The sequence below is a fragment of the Oratosquilla oratoria genome, chromosome 7 (genome assembly GCF_046742065.1).
Source record: "Oratosquilla oratoria isolate Oo_2021 chromosome 7, ASM4674206v1, whole genome shotgun sequence".
NCBI lineage: Eukaryota > Metazoa > Arthropoda > Malacostraca > Stomatopoda > Squillidae > Oratosquilla > Oratosquilla oratoria.
The window spans coordinates 40,352,696-40,375,750 of NC_134783.1; the positions used below are offsets into that span (position 1 = coordinate 40,352,696).

The 23,055-nt window shown below is 38.7% G+C and overlaps 1 protein-coding gene across 4 annotated transcripts in view; it reads left to right on the forward strand.

The window, feature by feature from the left end:
* LOC143027091 (uncharacterized) overlaps positions 1–23,055 on the forward strand; it is a 107,289-nt gene that overhangs the window by 46,080 nt on the left and 38,154 nt on the right. For all 4 annotated transcript variants that reach the window (XM_076188052.1, XM_076188051.1, XM_076188054.1 and 1 more), the window contains exons 4-8: positions 5,393–6,079; positions 8,556–8,759; positions 8,848–9,011; positions 13,007–13,066; positions 17,008–21,594. In XM_076188052.1, coding sequence (XP_076044167.1) covers positions 5,393–6,079; positions 8,556–8,759; positions 8,848–9,011; positions 13,007–13,066; positions 17,008–21,594 — 5,702 coding nt within the window. The remainder of the gene's footprint in view (positions 1–5,392; positions 6,080–8,555; positions 8,760–8,847; positions 9,012–13,006; positions 13,067–17,007; positions 21,595–23,055) is intronic.

Here is a 23,055-nt window from a genome sequence, read left to right on the forward strand (position 1 = left end):
AAGTCATTGGTGATAGTTACCCCTGGGTCCCTTTCTGAGTTGACTTTTTTAATTTCCGTTGTACCCAATGAAAAGATAGAAGTTATAGAGTTGTACTAGTGAAGGAGAGATTTATGATGTGTGTATTTACCTAGTTGTATTTTGGAGAGGAGAGCTATGTTTGTAGTGACCCACAGTTGTACCTTTCTGCATCCAGCTCTTTCATAAAATCATGTATAGTTTTAGCACTCACTGTTTTCTCTTTCAATTTATTCCATGTATATTACTCTGTGTGGGAAGCTGTTCTTTTTTTCAAATCTCTTCTGTAACTGTCCTTTTTAAGTTTCTTCTTGTGTCCTCTTGTATTTCTTCTGTCCCATTTAAGTAGATCATTCCTATCAAGGATTTCCATCCCTTTCATAATTCTGTAGGTGGGTATCAAATCACTTCTTTCTCTTCATTGCTCCAGAGTTGGTAAGTTTAGTTTGTCCAATCTTTGTTCATATGTCAACTTGCTAAGTGTGGGTGCCTTCTTTGTCATTGCTCTTTGAATTCTTTCTAGTTTCTTTGTTTTTTATTGTACTTGCTGTCCATAGTGACGCTGCATATTCTAATTTTGGTTATATCAGTGTAACTAGTATTCTCTTTACCATTTCCTCATCCATGTAGTCAAAGGCCACTTTCATTGATCTTATTAAATTGTAAGTTTCTCCAACTATTTTGTTTACATGTTTGTCTGGTTAAATGTCATTTGAGTTAATTACTCCTAGGTCTTCTGAGTTTACTTTTGTAACTTCCTTTGTTCCAATTTTGTATTGACTGGATATTCTATTTTTACTTTTTCCAAATTCCATTATACTACATTTCTTAATGTTGAAATTTACTTCGTTCTTTATACTCCATTTCCAGACTTTGTCCAGATCTTCTTGAAAAGATTTGCAATCTTCTTTCCTTACTCTCTGCAATAGTTTTGCATCATCTGCAAAGAAGTTTATATAACATTCGATTCCTTCATCCATGTCGTTTATATAAACAGCAAACATTATTGGAGCCAACACGGAGCCTTGGGGGACTCCACTTATCATGTTTACCCAATTTGAGTTCAAGAAGTCTTTCATCCATTCCAATAATTTTCCTTATATTCCACCTATTGTTTCAATTTTTCATAGTAGCTTTTTGTGTGGAACTTTGTCAAAAGCCTTTTGTAAGTCCAGGAAGGCAGAGTCTGTCCAGCCATCTCTTTCTTGTATTATATTTACCAATCTTGAGTAAGAACATTAAGTTTGTAGTACATGATCTTCCGCTTCTAAATCCAAATTGGTTGGGGTTTAGTATTTTGTTCTCTTCCAAGTGTTTAGTCCATTTATTTTCTATAACTCTTTTGCATATTTTTGCAATTGTGCCTGTAAGGGATACCGGTCTATAGTTTGTTGGATTTTCTTTATCTCATCCCTTATATACTGGTACAATATTTGCATTTTTCCAGTCTTGTGGTACTTTTCCGTCTTAGAGTGAGAAGTCAATTATCTTGTGTATTTTATCTGAGTTCATCTATGCATTCTTTTAATATCCAGTTTGCTATTACGTCTGGCCCATGTGACTTTCTGACATCAAGTTTCTTTATTTGGTTCCTTATTTCTTTCTGTGTCACTGTTATTTCTTTCATTTTGGGGATCCTTCTTGGTGACCATCATCCCACATTTGTGAGCTTTCAACAGTAAATACAGATTTAAGTGTCTGGTCATTTGTCATTCCATCCCCTACATACTCCACTCCCCTACACCCTTCTCCCTCCCTCTCATCTCGGCACCTCCTGGAAGACGGATCATCCCAGCATCCTGTCCACTGCCCTGGGAAAGAAGCAGTGTCGCAAGACACAGCACATCCACAGCAAGGCTGCTTTGTGTGGTACTTTATCATAAGCTTTTTGTAAATCTTGAAAGCACAATCAGCCCATCTGTCCCTTTCTTGTATTATATCTATTAGTCTTTAATAGGAACAAATCAAATTTGTGGCACATGACTTTCCCTGTCTAAATCTGAATTGTCTCTGATTTAGTATATTGTTCTCCAGGTGTTTTGTCCATATATTTTTGATAAACTTTTTCACAAATTTTGGCTTCTGTACTTGTAAGGGAGACTGGTCTGTAATTTGTTGGGTGTCCCTTGTTTTCCCCTTTATATATATTGGTCTATTAGTTCATCTTTACATTCTTTTAGTATCCAGTTTGCAATTCCATCTGGGCTATGCGATTTCCTGACATCAAGGTTCATAATTTGGTCCATTATCTCTTTTCATGTTGCAATTATTTCTCTCATGGGGGGGGTGATCTCACTTCACTCCTTTCATCCCAATGCTGTATATTTACTCTAGGAAACACAGACTTGAAATGTTTGTTCATGATTTTAGCCATTTCTGTCTTCAGTGTATTCTATATTCCCTTGGCATAAATATACTGTTTCCTGTTTGTTTTTTAGTTTACACATATAGAATAATTTTGGTTGGTCCTTACATTTTTCAGTTATGTCTTTTTCATAGTTTCTTTTTTCCTCCCTGCATACTTTTACATATTCATTCCATAGATTGATATATATTTGCCACTTTCCTCTTTTTTTTTTTTTTTCTTCTTCTTCTTCTTCTGCAGCCTCATGTCTAGTACTCTCCAATAAAACTTTCTTTTCAGTCTCTGTTCTTCTCTCATTTTTTTTTTCTTTAGATTCACTTCTTAGTGTCTTTCCTCATCATTCATTTCTTTTTTATCATTATACTTTTATAGTTTTCATTATTTGCCAACTTTCCTGCTTTTGCTAATACTTCTACCATTTGTGACCTTAATTTGATCTTTAATGGTAGATTTTTTTTCTTTTGAGTATTGCCCCATTCTATGCACTTCTATATCCTTTTCTATTTCTTGCTCTTCGTCTTGTACTGGTTTCAGAATTTTTCTTGCTATTTCCTTCTCTCTCTTTTTTGTCAAGAGCCTATTTGTTTTTGTGAAATGTTTGAGAATCAAGGCTCTTCTATGTATGTATATATATACATAATCCCCTTTCACCAGTTTTAGCTAACATCTACATGGAATATTTTGAAAAATATTTATTACCAACTATTAAAGATGAAAAAGTTATTTGGTTCAGATATGTAGACGATGTTTTGTGTTTCTGGCCTAATAACCATTCCATTGATGATTTCCTTGTTAATCTAAATTCACTGGTACCCTCCATTAACTTCACTCTTGAGATTGAAAATAACAACAGTTTGCCCTTTTTAGATGTTGAAATAATGGGACCTTTCGCAGTGAGCGATTTGATACCAGACACCACCAGCTTTTGTAAATCTTGCCGGAAAATAAATACTTTTTTGGGCAAGTATTATAAGTTTACAGAGGTGTATCGTTGTACATTATTCTGTCTGAAATTTAAGTAAATTAATTTCATGATTGCAAACGACATATAGCATTGTTTGAGCCTCTATTTATAATTACAGAGTGATATTCGTAAAACAGCCTATAATTGTATCAAGCCAAGCAATTTGTCATTTTCTACCGACTTCAATGGACGTATACTGATATATACTTTTATTTGAATGCACCATGTAATGTATAGAAAATATAATTTTGCATCGAAGACTTAATTTTTTCGGTACGATTACTAACCCTCGGTTTCTTGAATCTGATGTGCAGTCTGCCACGGCACATATAAAATTAGTCATATTTGTTTGAAAATAGCTCCCAGCAGATATAAGAGGCTATTGTTTAGACAAACGTCGTTCACTTCAGTATACTTGTACGTCCGCCACCACTGTTGTTATCTCTTATCTCACCGATTATCTTCATATACAGGACGTGACAGTGATATCCATTATTTTTCAACACACTCAGATAAAATGCACAAACCGAAATCAACATCCTCTTATTTTTGCTGCTCATACTTCAGTAAAAATAATTATTTTAGTTTTAGTTTTATCTTATAATTAAATTAACAAAGCCTTATCACACACCAGTAAGTAAAAATTATAACATTAAGAGTCATGTTTTTAATCTTAAATACACTTATGCAGCAATTTATATCGTATTTTTTTTTAATATCGGTTTCCAAATTAGCTAAGTCACCCCTTTGCCTCGTGAAATCCGAGACAATTGAAAATTCTAGCGCTAATAGGAATCTGCGAGCCTGACTGTGAAAGGTCCCATTAGAGATAATGGTACTCTGAAAACTAAAGTCTAGAAAACCTACCAATATTCTTTCCTATGTTCATTTTTATTCCAATCACCACATCAATGTAAAAAGATCAGTTTTTATTTACATGTACTTGAGAGCTTACAGGATTTCAGATCCTGAATTTATTGATGATGAATTTAGAACTATCCGGAATATTGGGGGAAAGTTAAAATATCCTATTCATATTCTTAATCAATGTCACAACACCACCAAGAAACGCTTTCACAAAACTTGCAATCAAGAACAAGGAAACCATAAACAACTAAATACACTTGTTCTTCCTTTTCATTAAAATTTTCTTAGTATTGTTAACCTACTCAAAAAATTGGATATCAAAGTAGCTTTTAAATATGACCACACTATTTAGAAAACTTTAATTAAGAACAGCCCTCCTAACAACAATGGTGTGGTCTATAAAATTCCTTGCCAAGATTGTAATAAATTTTATATTGGACAAACTGGGAAAAACTTGGAAACGAGGATTTCCCAACATAAATATAGTGTGAGATCTGCTCAGGAAAACAGTGCGTCATTCCAACATAAAGCATTATACAACCATCATATTGATTGGTCTAAGGCAACAATTTTAGCTAAAGGGGCCTGCAAGAAAGAAATATAATAGAATCTTGCTTAATATCAGGCACGTTTGACAAAAATATAAACTTAAGCTATGGTCATTTTAAATGTGATAAATTGATAACCCAAATGTTCACCGAGATCTTTCCGCCAGATTGACCCTTATGTGTTGGTCAGGTCGATAGGGGTAAGGTCATCCCCCCTCCTCACATTGTATTGTCTCCCCCCTTCCCCCCTATGGTTGCCACCTGATCCTTATATTTAAACCCAACTCTGTATCTCTGTCATTTAGTCTGAAGATGTAATATACGAAAGTACTTATTGTCTACAAGTTTCCTTTCTCCTGTGGTTATCTTGCATTTTTGTATCACGGTGATGTGATTGCTTGCGTATATATATATATATATATGTGTGTGTGTGTGTGTGTATAAACAGACACATGTGGGTAATATATGTTCATTGGATACTTGTTTTGAAAAGAATAATTTCAGTTACAGATTATTTTGTTATAATCAAAAAGTATTCAGCTTTATCATAGATTATATGTTCGTATGTATTTTTTACTATAAAGATCTAATAACTTGTTTTATGTTTATACAATTTTATTCACATTTTAGGAAAAATCCCAAAAGTTTATTGGGAAGATGTAAGAGCAACTTCAAATGAACCTCAAGCACGTGGGAGCGTGGTATCCTCTGTGAATAATATAGCATCACCAACAGCGCTGTCTCAATCTGTGTACCACATAAGTGGAGGACAGCAACATCAATCATCTGCTTATTCCAGCTCATCAATACCAATAGAATATATCACTTCTCCTGCCACGTCACCTCAGTCTCATCCTGTCAGTCAAACCAGAGTTCCTTTGCATATTGATCAGCCGTCCATGTCAGCTCAGCTACGTTTAACAAGTAGAACAGGCAGTTCATTATCAAGTCATGTAAATAATGTTCATCCTAATGTAGGGACTAACTGGAAGGATGTAGGTGTCAGAGATTTAGAAGAAGAGGAGAAAACTGTTCTTCTGTCAGATAGTAGCCCATGTATAGCAGACCAGTCAAGCAAATTGAGAAATAGGGAAGTTACTGTTGATTTGACAGGGGACAGCTCAGAGGAATCTGAGCAGAAGAAGAATACAAGAAGCAGAGATGTAGAAGAAGTAGATGAAGAAAATAAAAGGTTCAAAAGTAATGAACCCCAAAACCCTTCAGAGGAAGTAGAAATCCTGAAGGATGATGATAATCACCAGCCTTATGTTATGAAGAGAAAGTTTGCAGGAAGATTGGATGGAGGTGTTAGTAGTGGTAAGTACTTTATTTATATTTTTGTAAAGGGATTGGGAGAAAGCAGTTAGGACAGTCAAGAGTTTTTATGAGAGTAATAGAGCCTGTGTTAGAATGGGAAATGGAGAGAGAGCAAGTGGTTTGAGGTAAAGGTGGGACTGCGTCAGGGATGTGTCATGTTGCCATAGCTGTTCAATGTTTATGTAGATGGCATTAGGTAAAGACAAGGGGACTGGAGATGGTTAAAGAAAATGGAGAAACGTGGGAAGTGAGTCAGTTATTTGCTGATGACACTGTGCTTGTGGCAAGTAAGGTAAGTGTGGATAAAAGTAAGGTGATGAGATGTACAAGGGGAGAGGATGGCAGTAAGTCCTAAAGGAGAGAGGCTGGAGAAAGTGGATAGCTTTAGGTATTTGGGGTCACATGTGGCAGGAAAGGGAGTGGAGGTAGAGGTAAATTGTAGATTGAGAGAAGCAAGTAAATGCCTTGGGGGATTAAAAAGTGTCATGAGAAATAGTCATCTGGGAATGGATGCAAAGAGATTATATGAAAGGGTGATTGTGCTGACTGATTTATATGGGGCAGAGATGTAGAATTGAAGAGAGGCAGAGGAAAAATTTGAATATGTTTGAGATGAAATGTCTGAGAAGTATGGTAGGGGTTATTAGGTTGGATAGAGTGAGAAATGAAGAGGTGAGGAAGAGAGCGGGAGTGGAAAAGATGACAGATAGGGCTGATGAAAGAGTATTGGGATGATTTGGACACATGGAAAGAATGAGTGAAAAAAGATTAGTTAAAGAGGTGTGGAAGGAGAGGTGCAGGGAGTGAATTTGAGGGGACGACCAAGGATCAGATAGATTACTGGGCTAAAGGGGAAGTTGAAAAAGGGGAATGTCTGTTAGGTGAGGAAGGGAGAAGGCAGGAGATAGGGATGAGTGGAGAGTGGTTGTGTATAGATGATACTGTTATGCAAGGTAGGGAGGGGTAGGGGATTGGGGGTTAGGGGATGATTATGTGTGAATGATATTTTGATGTAGCCCGAAGGGATTTTTCCTCATCTTCTCATATTCTGCATGAGCGGACAGAGAAGGAGGGTCTCCGATGAAGTGAAGTGGCCTAACTGCAGATGTACTGTGTCCTGCTACATTGCTTCTGACCCAGGACAGTGGACAAGATACAGGGATGACCCATTATCCATGAGGAGCTAAGATAATAGGGAGGAGGGGGTGGTGAAGGGGAATAGAATGGGTGGGAGTGGGTATGTTGCTTTGAGGTAGCTACCTCCCTTGTAAAGGGTTATAGATAGAATAGTAAAGGTGAGTTATTTAATAGCGCTGAAAAGTTTAATTGGAATCTAGATAAGAATTACTGGTGTAAGGCCTTCTACATTGATTAGCAATGCCATTTTCTGCCAAATGGTGGCATTGAGGCAATGATTGAAGTATAAACCCCCAAAGGACACAATGCCCCTGGAAAGAAACAGTCCACCAAGCCATTGTCCAGAGCAATTTACAGATCCTAACTTTCATACAGATGCATAAGTACTTGGAATAACCTAGAAGGCATCTCTTATATACTACAGTTAAGTAAATACCTGCTGGTGTAGCCCTGGTCTCTAGAACAGGTCTGAATTTATTTCCTATTTCAGGACACTTGCACTTCATTCCATTCTGTACTCATTAAATGTATTGATTGAGACCGTTCCTGTGATGGTTTGATTTAGGTTGATTTCGTAGTATTTAGTTGATTGTATTGGTATCGTCTGTCCTCCCTTATAAAGGGGAAAAAGCCTTTGGTATAAGAGATAGGTTGATATAGAAATGATGCTGGTCAGAGGGGTTTTCTTAGCTGTTTCTTATATTTGAGTGGATGATGACAGGTGCAGTGGTCACCATATAATGAAGTGGTGGGGGTCATTCAGCTTCAGCTTTTAGGCCCTGCTCTCTGTGGAAATGTGTTTTGCTAAATTACCTCTGAGCCATATAGTGTGGTTATGGACAGGAGTGATCCTTCATCCATGAGATGCTATGATGGGAGGGACAGTGAATTGGTTTTTGGATGGGTGTGGGATGGTTGAATGGTGTCAGTCCCCATTAACCCCTTCCATACGGTGCCGCACACGTAGGCGTCATGGGGAGCGAGTTTATTAGCGAGGCTGCCATATCGGCGTCTTGATTATATTTATTGTAGTCGCCCCTCCATAATGACATTCTTTCTAATTCTTTTGTAATGGCATTTTCTATGGTTATCAAAATTCACGGGTGAAGAGAGAACGATCGATATAAGCGGTGACTATATTTTATGATGCGAGTATTATTACGACACGTCGTACGGCTGGCATTGGCTGCTGCCACCGAGATCTAAGTCCATGACGCCTACGTGTGCGGCACCGTATGGAAGGGGTTAAGAAAGGGGGTTTTGGTATGTCTCTGTAATATACGTCTAGTTTAATCACTTTTAAATGTGTATATTTTTTGTTTATTTTTTTTGTACATAGCTATTACACCTACAAGTTGGAAGGCTGGAGATAAGGCAGCAAAAGAATGTTTTGGAGCTCTTCCTAAACTTCCTGCAAAAAATATTGAGAGTAATTCTGAGAAACAAGATGGGGGAGATAAAAAAGAAAGGAAAGGTAAGAGAGAGAGATCAGAAACAACAAGAACTCAGCCAGCTAAGAAGAGGAGAAAACCAGAAGCTACAGGTATGTTTTTTATTTTTTTTTTTTATGAAAGTTTCCATAATACAAAGAAAACAGGTGAAATAGTATATTTGAATTATATTTTCCAAAGCATCACCAGAACAGCAAAAGAACAAAGGTCCGAAGGTGAAACATTATGACCAGTCAGCAGTAAGGAAGTTCTTGAATGAACAGAGAGCACAGCGGATGAAGGAAAGGAAATTAGCACAAGAACAGAAAGAAAAGGATAAGCATGATAAGGAGGAACGGTTGAAGGTGCGTATCATAGACTTTAACTGTTGTGATCAAAATGTTACACTGGGGTGATATATTTGAGCCAGTGCAAAACAGAAGAAGAGCACTTTGTTATTAGATATAGAGTAAAATCTATGAGATACATTCATTGATGATACACCGTGTGCAGGTGGTGTAATCAAAAGTTTGCTGCTCTCGCATTTGCTTAGTTGTGGATTTGAATCTTGCACTCCTCTGAATCCAAGCAGTAGCTGTTACTTGTGCTAACAGTCCAAGAGCATAGGTCAAAGGTGACAGCTTTGGCCACGGCTACTCACCTCCTAGTGTAGAGTCCTTACCCTCTTCCATTTATGATGTGCTTAACCAACACACAGTGGAAAGGCTGCTATAATATATGTACTTTTGTAGTTATGCTTTTTCTTCTTATTTTATTTATATAATGGGGGATGGGGGGTTAGGGAGTAGTTATGTGTGAAGGATATTTTAATGCAACCCAAAGGTATTTCTCCCCATTTTAGGGGATAAGAATACTGCCACCAAGTATTTCTACTTGAGTCGTAAAACCAGACAAAAAACAGGACTGGGATAAGACTAGGCATCCTTCTTCCTGTAGCCCCAAGAGGAACATTTCTAAAAAAAATCCAAAGGCATAAGAGGGTCAGTGAGTTTTCCAACCAGAACCCTAAAGTTTGGGTCTTTTAACCCCTTCCATACGGTGCCGCATACGTAGGTGGTATGAGGAGCAAGTGGATATGCGAGGCTGCCATATCGGCGTCTTGATTATATTTATTGTAGTTGCCCCTGCGTAATGACATACTCTCTCAACTGTCTTCATCACATTTTCTGTGGTTATCAAAATTCACGGGTGAAAGAGAGAACGATCAATATAAGCGGTGACTATATTTTATGATGCGAATATTATTACGACACATCGTACGTCTGACAGCTAATGCTGCTCGCGAGATTTTGAACCGGAGTGAAGAGGTTAATGTGCGTGGTTGTGGTACAGATGAGAGTGAAAGGGAAGATATGGGCAGTATGTTTGTGAGAAGAAAGATGGATGTGTTGGCATTGAGTGAAACAAAGTTGGAAGGGAGGGGTGAGTTTGATTTGGGAAGGTCTGAAGACTGAAGAGAGGATGGAGAGAAGGGGTGGCTATACCAATAAGTGAAGAGCTAGGTAGGTGTGTGATGGAGTGGAAGGAGGTTTCTTCAAGGTTAATGTGGATGAAGGTGAAATTGGGAAGGTAGATGTTGGTTTTTGTAAGTGTATAGGCCAGGTAGTGAGAAGAATGTAGAGGGAAGGGAGGCTTTTTGAATAGATTTAGATGCCAATGTAGTGGTATTGGGAGACCATAATGCTAGGGTACGAAAGGAACCAATAGATGGAGTGGTTGGAAAGTGTAGAATTTCAGGAAAAAATCATAGTGGAGAGTTGATGGTGTAGATGTGTCTAGAGAGTTGATGATAGCAAATACACTGTTTAGGGAGAAAATCAAGCATAAGTACACATGGGTGAGGGTGGTGGATGGAAGGGTGGTAGATTGGTCATTAATGGACTATATAGTGGTAACCAGGAGAATGGTAGGAAGAGTTAAGGATGTACATGTTCTCAGGGGAGAGAGTGGGGGAATGTCAGATAATTTTTTGGGGGAAGGTAAGTTGAGAGTGAAGGATAGGTGGAGAAAGGAAAAGGGCAGAAGGTAGGGAGGTACTTAGAGTGAACAACTGAAATGAGAAAGAAAAGTAGTACAAGAAGAAGCTGAAAGAGGAGTGGGAGGGAGTGAAGGATAGAGTAGAACTAGGAGGAATGGGGATGGTTCAAGGAGGGAATCACAAATGAGTAAAAGCAGCAACGACTGCAACAGCACTGTAGCACCCTGCGTTTGGCCTCTCTCCTACAGAGGGAATCACAAGGTGTGCAAAGATGGTGTGTGGAACAAGAAGGATGGGAGGAAATAGAAGGAAGGGTAGTGAGTGGTGGGATGATGAACAGAAGATCATAGAAGAGAAGTGAACATTCACAGATTGGTTACAAAATAGGATAAGAGAATCATGTGAGAGGTGGAAAGAAAAGAGAAGTAAAGCATAAGATAAAGGAAGCAAAGAGGAGAGCAGATGTGAAATGAGGTAAAAGTATGACAGAAATTTTTTAAAGTAATAAGAAATATATTGGAAAGAAATTAAGAGAGGAAGAGGCGAATCAAGTAGAGAAAAAAAAGGTAAAAGGTGTAGATGGAGAGATGATAATGAGGGAGTTGCTTGATGTGAAGGAGGATAGGGAGGGAAAGGTAATTGCAGTGGGTAGTGCTACGAAAATGACGGTGATAAGTGAGGAAAATGGAGGAGAAATAAGGAAAGATGAGATGAAGGCAGTTGTTTAGATGATGAGAGCAGGTAAGGCACCTGGATTGGATGGATGTCTGAAGAATGTCTCAATAAAGGAGATACACTGATGGTGGACTGGTTGGTGAGGTTATTTAATGGTTATTTAAGAGAGGGTAGAGTGCCATAGGACAGGAGGAGTGTCTGTATAGTTCCACTTTACAAGGAAAAAAGGGACAAGTGTGAGTGTAGTAGTTTCAGAGGCATCATTTTGTTAAGTGTAGTTGGGAAGGTTTATGGGAGGGTTTTGATTGAGAGGATTAGGAGAGGAACAGAGGGAGTAACTGATGAGGAACAGTGTGATTTAGGACAGGTAGGGGTTGCATGGATCAGATTTTTGTGATAAGACAGATATATGAGAAAAGTTTAGGAAAAGGTAAGGATGTTTTTTGGGCCTTTATGGATTTGGAAAAGGCTTATGACAGAGTAGACAGAAAGGCACTGTGGGAGGCAGTGCAGATATATAGGATATAAGGAAAGCTGTTAAGAGCAGTCAAGAGTTTTTACGATAGTAGAGCTTGTGAATGGTTTGAGGTAAATGTGTGACTTTGCCAGGGATGTGTTATGTTGCCATGGTTGTTCAATTTATACATGGATAGGGTGGTACAAAAGGTAAATGCAAGAGTAATGGATCGGGGATTGGAGATGGTTAAAGGAAATGGAGAAAAGTTGGATATAAGCCAGTTGAAGTTTGCTGATGACACTGTTCTTGTGGCAGGATCAGAGGGATTGAGGAAGTTAGTGACAGAGTTTGGGAAGGTGTGCAAAAGAAGGAAGCTGAAGATAAATGTTGGTAAAAGTAAGGTGGTGAGATGTACAAGTGGAGAAAGTGGCAGCAGACTGGAAGTGAGTATTAAGGGAGAGAGAGACTGGAGGAAGTGGATAGTTTTAGATACTTGGGTACAAATGTGGTGGGAAAAGGAGGAGTGGAGGTAGAGGTAGAATGTAGATTGTGAGAAGAAAGTAAATGCTTTGGGGATTAAAAAGTGTAATGAGAAATAGACATTTGGGAATGGATACTAAGAGGAGATTGTATGAAGGAGTGATTGTGCTGACAGCACTGTATGGGGCAGAAACATGGAATATAAGAGAGGAGTTTGAATGTGTTTGAGATGAGGTGCCTGAGAAGTATGATAGGGGTTACTGGGCTAGATAGAGTGTGAAACAAGGCAATGAGGAGAACAGAGATGGAAAGGGAGTTGGGAGATAGGGTTGATGAAAGAGTATTAGGATGGTTTGGATTTATGGAAAGAATGAGTGAAGAAAGATTAGTAAAAGAGGTGTGGAAGGCAGAGGTGGAAGGAGTAAACATGAGGGGGCAACCAAGGATGAGATGGATAGATGGGAAATAGTCTCTGCTCAGAAAAATTGTTGGATGCTTTTAGTTTCTATTCCTTATTTCTACAACCCTTTTTAGATCTCTTCCTTACCACCTATTCCACCTCTTTGACATGCTATTATCCTGAAGGATAGAAGTGCTGGTTATTGCCATCAAAATACTAAATAGTTCCTCCAATCATGGATAGGACCTGGACTCAAGAAGGGGAAAAAATAAACAGAAAATAATTCTGATAATGATCATGCAGTTTGCAGTGTTTACTGATCTTTTTGGTGTATTTTATTATATTTCAGAAATTGGCTGAAAAAACAAAGGAATTGGCTACAGTTGGAAAAGTAACTAAAGAAATAAAAGTAAGTTATCAAACCATGATGACTTTGTTGTTGTAACTAGGTAATAGAAATAGGTTGAAATTTGAAATCCAGTCACTATAGTTTGTATTTTCTTTATATATATATATATATATATATATATATATATATATATATATGAAAAAGGTGAAAAGGTGGTGAATGGGAGTGGAATGGGTGGGAGTGGGTACCGTATATACTCGTCTGTAGGTCGATCTCATGTAAAGGTCGACCCCCATTTTTGGCCAAAAAATCTAGAATTTTCCATATACCTCATGTATAGGTCGAGTGGCTTGTTTTTGTTTTGGTGCTGTGAGCATTCCACTGTCTTAATGCTTTGAAGTGGCATGGCTTGCCTGGTAGAGCAATTGATTATTATGGTTTTTTCACTTCATTAATTCTGATGTATTTTGGTTTATGTTTTTTTCAAGTTCACTGATTTTAATATTTAATAAGTTTCACTGAGATTGCCATTTCAGCGGAGTGAAAAACTTGAACAGATTACCAAGTAATGTACGGTATACGGAATAAACTGGCTAGGCATGTTTCATTAGAAACAATTTTAACCAACAGTGTCTCAGAGTAGTCTTGTAATCTCAACTGTGCGGATGATCAGGCTAATGATAATGTGGAGGAGGAAGATGATGTTGACGTTCCTATGGCTGATGAAGTTGATCCGTATGACGATACTCTACACAGAAATGAGTGGGAGGAGCTATTTGGTGGTGAAGATGATGACAGCAAGGAAAACGATTTTGGTGGATTTTAGTTAAAATATTTAGGATTATACCATGTGTCACTGTAGCAGTAACAAGTTGGCAATACTGAACAGTTTGTTTTCGTGATGGTGAGATCCATGCATTGTTTTGGTAATGGTAACAATAATATATACCGCATAGAAAGCTAAATTTGGGTAAATTTTTAGTTTTGACTATGGGTGCAATACAGCAATAAAAAATTTATTATTAATTTTGTAGATTATAATGTATCAACGTAATATGCAATTTTGTGAGCGGAAATAAAAAACAAAAAAGGTACTAAAACAGATTTCGTAAGTAACGAAGTCGTGTCGGACGAATGGTACACCATATTTGTTATGATAGATGCCGACGTCGAAGAAATGAAAGGATGATCAATTCATATAACCTAAACTAACCTAACCTAACCTTTGTTTGATAAATCATTACCTGCAAATTAAATGTCATCCGGCTCGTCCTCGTTGTTGTCGTCGTGAGAGACGTTGGCGGGCTTTTCAACCACTCTCTCAGCTTGCTGGGTATACAAAGTTCTTGCAGCTTGAAGGAATGCATGTATCTCCGCTCCATAACATTCCTTCAAGAAAATGTACCTGGCGAGGTACTGTCGGAAGTACCGAGGCCGTCAATTGACAGACAAGATGGTGTCCCGATCCTATGCTACCAACTTCGTTCATTAGCATATTTGCTTGTAGCAAGGTATTTTTTATTTTCACTTCCCCCCACAAAATTGCACATTACGTTGATACATTTTAGTTTACAAAATTAATAATTAATTTTCTATTGCTATATTGCGGCCATGGTTGAAACTTAAAAAATACCTAAATTTGAGAATATCACAGCATTTTATTATTTTTTAAACAACTATGGGTACTATAATAGTATACATGATATAATAAGCTTGCTTGTGCTAAGAATTTTAACAAACAGATAAAACCACAGTATGGGGTTACCGTATCTAGAAGGAATTTTACATGTTTTGGTACGTACCGTGTATTTTATGTCCCCATTGTTTACTGGTAGTGACTAGTAGGTAAATATTTTGATTTCTAAACCTAAAGAAAAGGTAAGAGTTCTTCCTAGCCTTTCTTGTCATGTCTGGATTTCAACCTAACAAGATTATTACTTGTGTATAGGTCGACCCGTAGGTTTTGGCCTAAAAAAAATTCCTTAAGATTTCGACCTATAGACGAGTATATACAGTAGATAGATGGATAGAAGAGCCAATATAATTTTTTTAATGTAAGTGGAGTAGTGGTTGGCTGTTATTTACAAGAGAACCTTATTACTTGGTAGTGTGAATCTTGATGGAACATAATCATTTGGCTTTAATGGATTAGGAGGTGCAGCCTAGAGGAACCAGTAAATGGTCTTTGGAACAGGCTCAGTATTCACTCATTCTTTCATATCTCTAAGATTCCTCCATCCTATACTTTTGTAACTTTTTCTGTTTAGGAGAGCAGGATACTAGCACCTGTCCCCCACATTTACAAGCCAGTTACAGTGAAACATCCTGAAGCCTACACACGTGCCCTAAATGCACAAAATTCTTCACATGTAACACATCTCCCCCATGCAACAAGTTTTACTTATGTGTCCACTTAGGATACCCTACACTCACCAATGCCAAACAATACTCAGCAAACTGGACCTGCTGCTTGTATACCTAAGTCCTCAACAAATAACACCCACCCAGGGCTTGGCACGTGGCCTCCAGCCTAGGCACAAGGTCTGTCAATCAAATTCAGTTATATTTCCTCCACCTTTACACACAAGGAGAGCTGACAGTTGCCAATTGCTCCTATTCTTCTACTACTTTCAATTGGTAACATAAAAGTCACTCACTAATGCAACACAGACAACAGTCCAAATTTTCTTACCAGGGAGATCTATGGGAAGTCCTGAGGGCGGTTGCCAGCAATTGTGAGACTGTTGATTACCAGTCAATGAAATTTCAAGCAACCATTGTTATGATTCCCCTCCCTTATATAGCAAAATTATACATGCATTCCTCCTGTATTCCTCCAGTCTACCAGAAGACTTCCCATAGACATTGAACAATATCACCAGCTACTCTTGTATTCTCACTCTACCCTTTATTACATCCCACTTGATATCCATCCAGTCCAGGTGCCTATGCAGCTTGTGTCTCTTTCAATCCTGTTTGATATAACCTTATCATTCTCCTCTCCCGTCATGCTCAGTCTTTCTTTTAGCATCTCCCACTTGCAAGTGAAACCCCCTATGCATTCACCATCCTGAAATGCTCATCCCTTCAACTTCATAGTCTTCTTCTTTTTCATTAACAATTGTCCCTCTTCTCCCTTTGCTCTTTCCTTACTACTTGACTTGTTTGTTTTTGTGCTCTTTTCACCTCCTTCCAAAACACCCTCTTTGTATGTTTACATACATACTGAAGGTCCACTGCACTGCTCAGGTTGAAGGCAATGCAATAAGACAAAACTCTTCTTCATCAAGACCCAAGAGTCAGATCTGATTTATCCTAATTTTATTCAATATATGATATCCCTCATCCTCATGTATTCAAATTAATTTGTGAAACAGATAAGAAGAATATCTCTTTGTGCTGTGTCCTTTTTTCATCTATTCAGTCACCCTCCAAACTGGTGGTCATTATTCATGTCTTTTGTACTCTCTTCCTTTTGCATCCAAGGCCCCTTTACCTCACCTCATCTTTTTATTCTTTCAAAAGTCTCAGTGAAACACCTGTCACACCTGATATCTGCACTTCTTTTATCCTCTTCCACCTTGCACTTCATCTTCTTTTCTCTTTAACTCTCGTACGCTTCCATTTCATGATTTGCAACCATCCTTCATATACATGTCTCTTTTCCACAACCACTCCACTCACTTCTTTATTTCACCATTCACTGACCTTTCTTCTGTTCTTACACTTCCATGTAGGAACCTCTAGAAATATCAGCACAGTTCCTTCACCCAAGGAAAGGCTACTTAAGTTTCATATGTGGTGTCTTCACATCAGAGTGGATTAAGTACATATATACATATACATACATACATACATATACCAAGGCTTTTTCCCCCTTCCAAGGGAGGTAGCCAAAAAGGGAAAGGCATAAAAACATATATATATATACATATATACATATATACATATAGCAATGGCTTTTTCCCCCTTACATACATATATATTTTTTTTCTTTGCAGGAAAAAGTTTCAAATCCTGTTCCCATCTGGAATCAGAGACAAGCCAGTACACCAGAAGAACTTAAGATGATAGCTATGAATTCAAAAGGTACTCAGATTGAGGATGATTTATATGGAGGAGATTCATTAACAGTCCAGAGAGATTCATTAGCCTGGGTAGTTCCTTACTCACCAAATAAAGAAGGAAATCAGAAGAAGATTTCAAATAAGGAAAGAAGAGTAGGTGCATGTAAGCAATTAGAAACTGCAGCAAAGGAAAAGTCTCCTAAGGAGAGGGAGGCTTCAGAGCCAAAGGGGAAGAAGTCTAGAGGAAAAGTTAAGTCAGATAGGAAAGATAGAAGAGGCCATGGAAACCAAGAAACTATCAGTAACATTATCAGCAGAACTCTGGAGGAATGTAATAGACAGGTCATATCATCTGGCCTGTCAGCAGCATCATCAGTTGTAACAAGCTTGTCATGTCCAGACTCGGACTCAAGTACAACAGGAAGTTCCTCTGCTCAATCCAGTTCTGCAGGTAAAAGAAAGGAAAGAGCACAAGCACTTGATTTGATGGCTCAGAGACTTAAAGAGAGGATTGACCAAGAAGAAGAATATCTACGCCAAATGACCATTAGTTTTGATTCTCCATCAAATGCAAATGATATGCAGAAAAGGCCTCTTGTGGGGGAGCAGCCAACACCTTCAAAGCTTCCTGCAGGTCTTCAGAATACACAGGAAGAACAGAGAGTATCGCCGCCCATACAGAGTCATCACACTCTGACAAATGGAGATCATCAAAGTGCTCATGAGGTAGAGCCTTTGATGCATTTGAATCATCACCAACAGCAGATTTCTTCTGACATTGAAACCATGACTTTAGATGAAGTAGTTGCATACATGACCTCCTTACTACCAGGAAATAAAGGAAGAACAAAGAATGCCTTCCAGGATTCCAATACTGCAGGAGTTGGAAAGGCAAGCACAGACCAAGATGGATCTGGTGTAAGCAGGAAACTAGGGTATCCTGGTAGGCAACTAAATGAAGCCTCTAAAACAGGTAGCATTGACAAAGAGAGTCAGTCACATGTACTTTCAAAACCAGCTGGGAAATCATCGGCTTCTACTTTGAAAACAGTTGAAGAACATTTAGAAGAAGTGCCAACACTTAGTTTGCCATCTGTACCCAACTTAAAACTGTCAGGGATGAGGGTAGACCCCTTCCAGCAAAATTCCATACAGAGTTTAAGACAGGCTTCCAGGATACCAGAGACTCCAAAGAGAGGACTACAAGAGAAAGGAGAGAATCACAAAGGAATTTTGATAAGTCATGAAAAGACTCCCAGAGGAGTTATACAAAGTAATGAATCACTTGATAGAACAGATGTTCTGACTTTTTCAAAAGTACAGAAAATAGATGAAGGTGGTCATAAGATGCAGTCTGCCTTTCATGGATATCCTAGTGGAACTCAAGATGTTAATCCAAGTGGAATAAAAGAAAGAGATGCAGCGTTGAGTGATACTATAGATAAGCAAGAAACATGGATGGAAATTGAAAATGATGCAGAAAAACACAAAAGTGAAAGAAATCTGAGATTCTTCACACATAACATACAAAGGTATCTCAGTTCTGTGTCAGAAGACAGCAGTATTAGTGAGGGTCAAGTTGAAGAAATTGACTGGCAGAGGATTATAAAGGAGCTAGATAAAAGGAGTTATGTTCCTCCAGAGGAATCTGAATATTCCGTTCAGCGGAAAGACTTGCCAGAGTGGATTAAACCCTATATTGTATTGTGTGAAACTGGAAATGTTGATAATTTTCTACAGATGTCACCGAAAAAGAAAAAAGTAGAAATCAAAGGGGCATATGTATCTAGTCGTGGTAGGATGAGATTAGCAACTGACAATGGGAAACCATCTGAGTATTCCAAAGGAAAAATTGACAGTGACAAAGAAAATGAAAGCGATGAAGAACAAAACGTAAATGATACAACTCTCACTGAAGGTCTTATCGAAGACCTTGAGCACTCCAGAGTAAAGATTGTACATGAGAAAAATAAAAAAGCGGAAATCAAATGGGCCGATGTATCCAGTCATGGTAGGATGAAAGTTGCAGTTGATAATGGAAAGCAATACGAGTATTCCAAAGGAAAAATTGATAGTGATAAAGAAAATGAAAGTGATGAAGAACAAAACTTGAATGATGCAACTCTTACTGAAGGTCTTATTGAAGACCTTGAACACTCCAGAGTAAAGATTGTACATGAGAGAGAAACACAAACAAGTCTATCCATCAATCAAAGTTCAAAAATTCCATCCAGTGAAAAGTCTAGAAGGAAAGATAAAAGAAAAGGCTTTAAGTACAATGATTTTGTTGAGTTAAGGAGAAGACCTAGTGATAGCCAGAATGTTAAAGGAGCTGGTGGATATTCTCAAAACAAATTAGTTCTTGATAAGCAAAGGAACACTGATAATTGTAGGGAAAACCTGGAATGCTCATCATATGGTACACCAAACAGAGCTGTAGATATGTCAGAAACGAACCAGAGTCAGAGTGAGAATAATTTGGCTTGTCTATCTACAACAGAACACTCCATTAAGGAGGTATCACTAGAAGAAGGGAAACTTGAAAGTATCCAATCAAGTAGCCAGACTGTGGGTGGTGGTGTGGATTCTTCAAATACTCTGTCTTCCTCAGTTGTTACCTCACATGACATAACAAGAAGTAGCACAGACAGCTTCCAACCACATGAGTTGCTTGATAAGGGGTACATCAATTTCACACCAAACAATCTGCGAATGAGACTGAATGCTGAACTTGAATATCAAGACACGGTAACTGAAGCACTGAATCAATTACAAGAGATTGGCACTATGCAAACTGTAGCACATCTTCAGCAAAAGCATGATCTCACTATTGCTGAGACATTGTCTGAGCAGCGAAAACAAGTTGAAGCCCGTACTTGGGAAGAAAAAAAAGAGCATGAAAAAGAAGTGCAGAGAGATGAGAAACTGAAGCATAATTGTATATCTAACATTGAAAAGTTGGAGAGAGAAGCGAATGAGAGACTAGCTGCCTTGGAGAAGGATATTAGGGCTCGAGCTGAGAGAATACTTGCATCAGCTGTTACAGTCCCATCACAAGGAACATCAGTCCCAAATGAAAATTCATCCCAAGGTCACGCGGGTTCTCAGCCAGAAGTTATCGCTGCTGCTGCTGTAGCTGCAGTAGGAGCTACATTAACACACTGGGAAAGACTCCAGGCCACTCAAAAAGTAGAAAGTTCTAAGAGTGACTCAAGTAGTCGTTTTACAAAAAGCCAGAGGTCTTCAGTGTCTGTTACATCAAGTAAATCTAATCAATATTCATCTTTCACAAGCTGCAGTACCAGCAGCTCTAGGCCTGCTCATGAAGTGTCACAAAGTGGACAAAGTACAGTGATATCAGAGTCTTCTGTACCAGAAGACCTTGGTGGTTCCTTTGGGCGTAATCGGTCATTGTCGTCTGTAATGGAAGAAATTCCTGAAGGCAAAAGTTCAGGGTCATTGAGTGAAGTTGGAGAAGTCCATACAGATTCAAAAATTTCAGTTTCTCTAGATGCAGAAAATACTGAGTCAAGGAAATCTGCATCTTCTGTTATGGAAGAACTTAACAAAAACAGAAATTCACAGCATTCTCTGAGTTCAGATTTACAACATTCCATGAGTTCAGTTGTGGAAGAATGCAATGAAAATAAAGTATCCAGCAAATCAGATTCCGTACTTACTGAAGATGTTCCTGAAAATATAATATCCAAACCGTCAGTAACCCATGTAGGTGATGCTAAAAGTAGAAACACATCTTCAAAACAGTCTGCATCCTCAGTGGCGGAAGTGTTTACTCAAGATGCTGTCTCTAGGGATTCTATTTCATCTGTTGCAGAACTTAGTCAACATAGAATTTCAGTGTCATATAATGCAGATAGTGCTGAAGATGTTTCTCTTAGTCAGCATTCTATTCCAGAGGAATTTTTAAGCAATACAATTAATAGCAATGAAGTAGTTGAAACTGAAAATACTATCAACCAAGGTTCATCAGAAAGTAAAGTGGCAAGTATTTCAGTGGTTCAAGAAATGTCTGCACTCTCAGGAAGTGTGACCAGAACTTGGGCAAAGAGCAGTTCTTCAAGACAAAACAAAGAAAGTGCGTCCTCGAGTAATGAAGGAAGTTCTCAGAGAATGAGCAGCAGATCCTCAAAATCTAAAACTGTGTATTCAAAAACATCCTCATCAGCAGCTTTCTCTTCAACTGATACAAACACCAAACCTAAAACTTCTTCCAAATCAGTGCCTTCTTACTCTGAATCATTTGATGCAGAAAGCACAAGTGAATCAAATGAATCCATGAAATCATTGCAGAAAGATTTATTGTCTCCAGATGTAAGAGAACTTCCACTTGTACTGTCAAAGAACTTTACCAGTGGGGAAGGTGGAAGAGTACCCAGTAGCCTCACACATGGAAGCAGTCTTGGAGGTAGTGCTCTTGGAGTGACATTGAATCTCATGGAATCATTACAGAAGGAAGAACAAGTAAGGCAGCAACACCAGAGAGCCTTGCTCAAGCTTCAGGTGAGTTAATAGAATTCCCATGATTTTTAATGTCTTATTTGTTGGTTTATTACATATTAGATGGTCACTGGTCAAGTGGGTTAGGTTGTTGTTACTTGCAGTGGAGTTCAAGATGATGACAGTTCAAATCCTGCTTGGAGCAAGTTGAATTAAGGGCATGGTTCATTAAATTCCACATTACAAAGTCCACTGTAAGGGGCACTGTCCAAGCCTCCTAATACAGGGGAGTTTGTGATGTTAAACCAAATCATTATCATCTGTAAAGACAAAGGCTGGAGGAAGTGGATAGTGTATATGGGGTTGCATGTAGCAGGAAATTTAGGAGTGGGGTTAGAGGTAAACTGTAAAGTGAGGGAAACAAGTAAATGTCCTGATAGATTGAAAAGTATCATGAGAAATCGTCATCTGAGAATGGAGGCAAAGAGATTATATATATATATATATATATATATTGTGCCAATGACACTGAGGTGGTGACCTGAAAATTGAGAGTGGCAGAAAAAAGTTTAAATGTGTTTTTGAGATGAAGTGTCTGAGAAGTATGATGGGATATTCAAGGTTGTATGTGTGGTATAGTACTTTGGCCTAGCATAGTGCAGGGCACCATATTGCAGTGGTGTGCCCTGCACAGCAGTGACGCTTCCCGCTCAAGGACCCCTTTCACATGGCCAACAAGGCCCCTTTTCATATTTATACTAGGCATGGCAACATCTTCACCCTGTGTAGCGAAAGACAGCTGCCCCCATGCCAGTCGATACCTGTCTGTCTTCCCATACGCACCTAGCCCTCTCATGTACGCATAATCCACTGATTAATAAATGTGTAAATCCCCCCCCCCCACACACACACACGTTTTTCACTGCCTTTGCTTGCAGGAATGCTTGCAAACAGTATAGAGTGAGAAATGAGGAGGAGAACGGAGGTGGAAAGGGAGCTGGCAATAGGGCTGATGAAAGATTATTGGGATGGTTTGGATACATGGAAAGAACAAGCGAAGTAAGATTAGCAAAAAGAATGTGGAAAGCAGAGTTGGATGGAGTGAACTTCAGGGGACAACCAAGGATGAGATGGATGGATAGGATGAAAGGGGCTTTGAGCAATAGGGGAATGTGGAGCAGGGAAGGGAGAAGGTTGGGGATAGGTGTGAATGGAAGATGGTTGAGTATGGATGATATTTTGACACAGCCCAAAGGGATTTCTCCCTGACTTTTCTATTTCCCGCATGAGGGAGGTGAGGAGGAGAACAGGGGTGAAAAAGGATTTGGGAGATAGGGTTGATGAAAGAATATTAGGATGGTTTGGACACATGGAAAGAATGAGTGAAGAAAGACTAGTAAAAGAGGTATGGAAGGCAGATGTGGAGGGAGTGAACATGAGGGGACGTCCTAGGATGAGGTGGATGGATGGGGTGAAGGGGGCTTTGGGGAAGAGGGGAATGTCTGTTGAGGAAGGAAGGGAGAG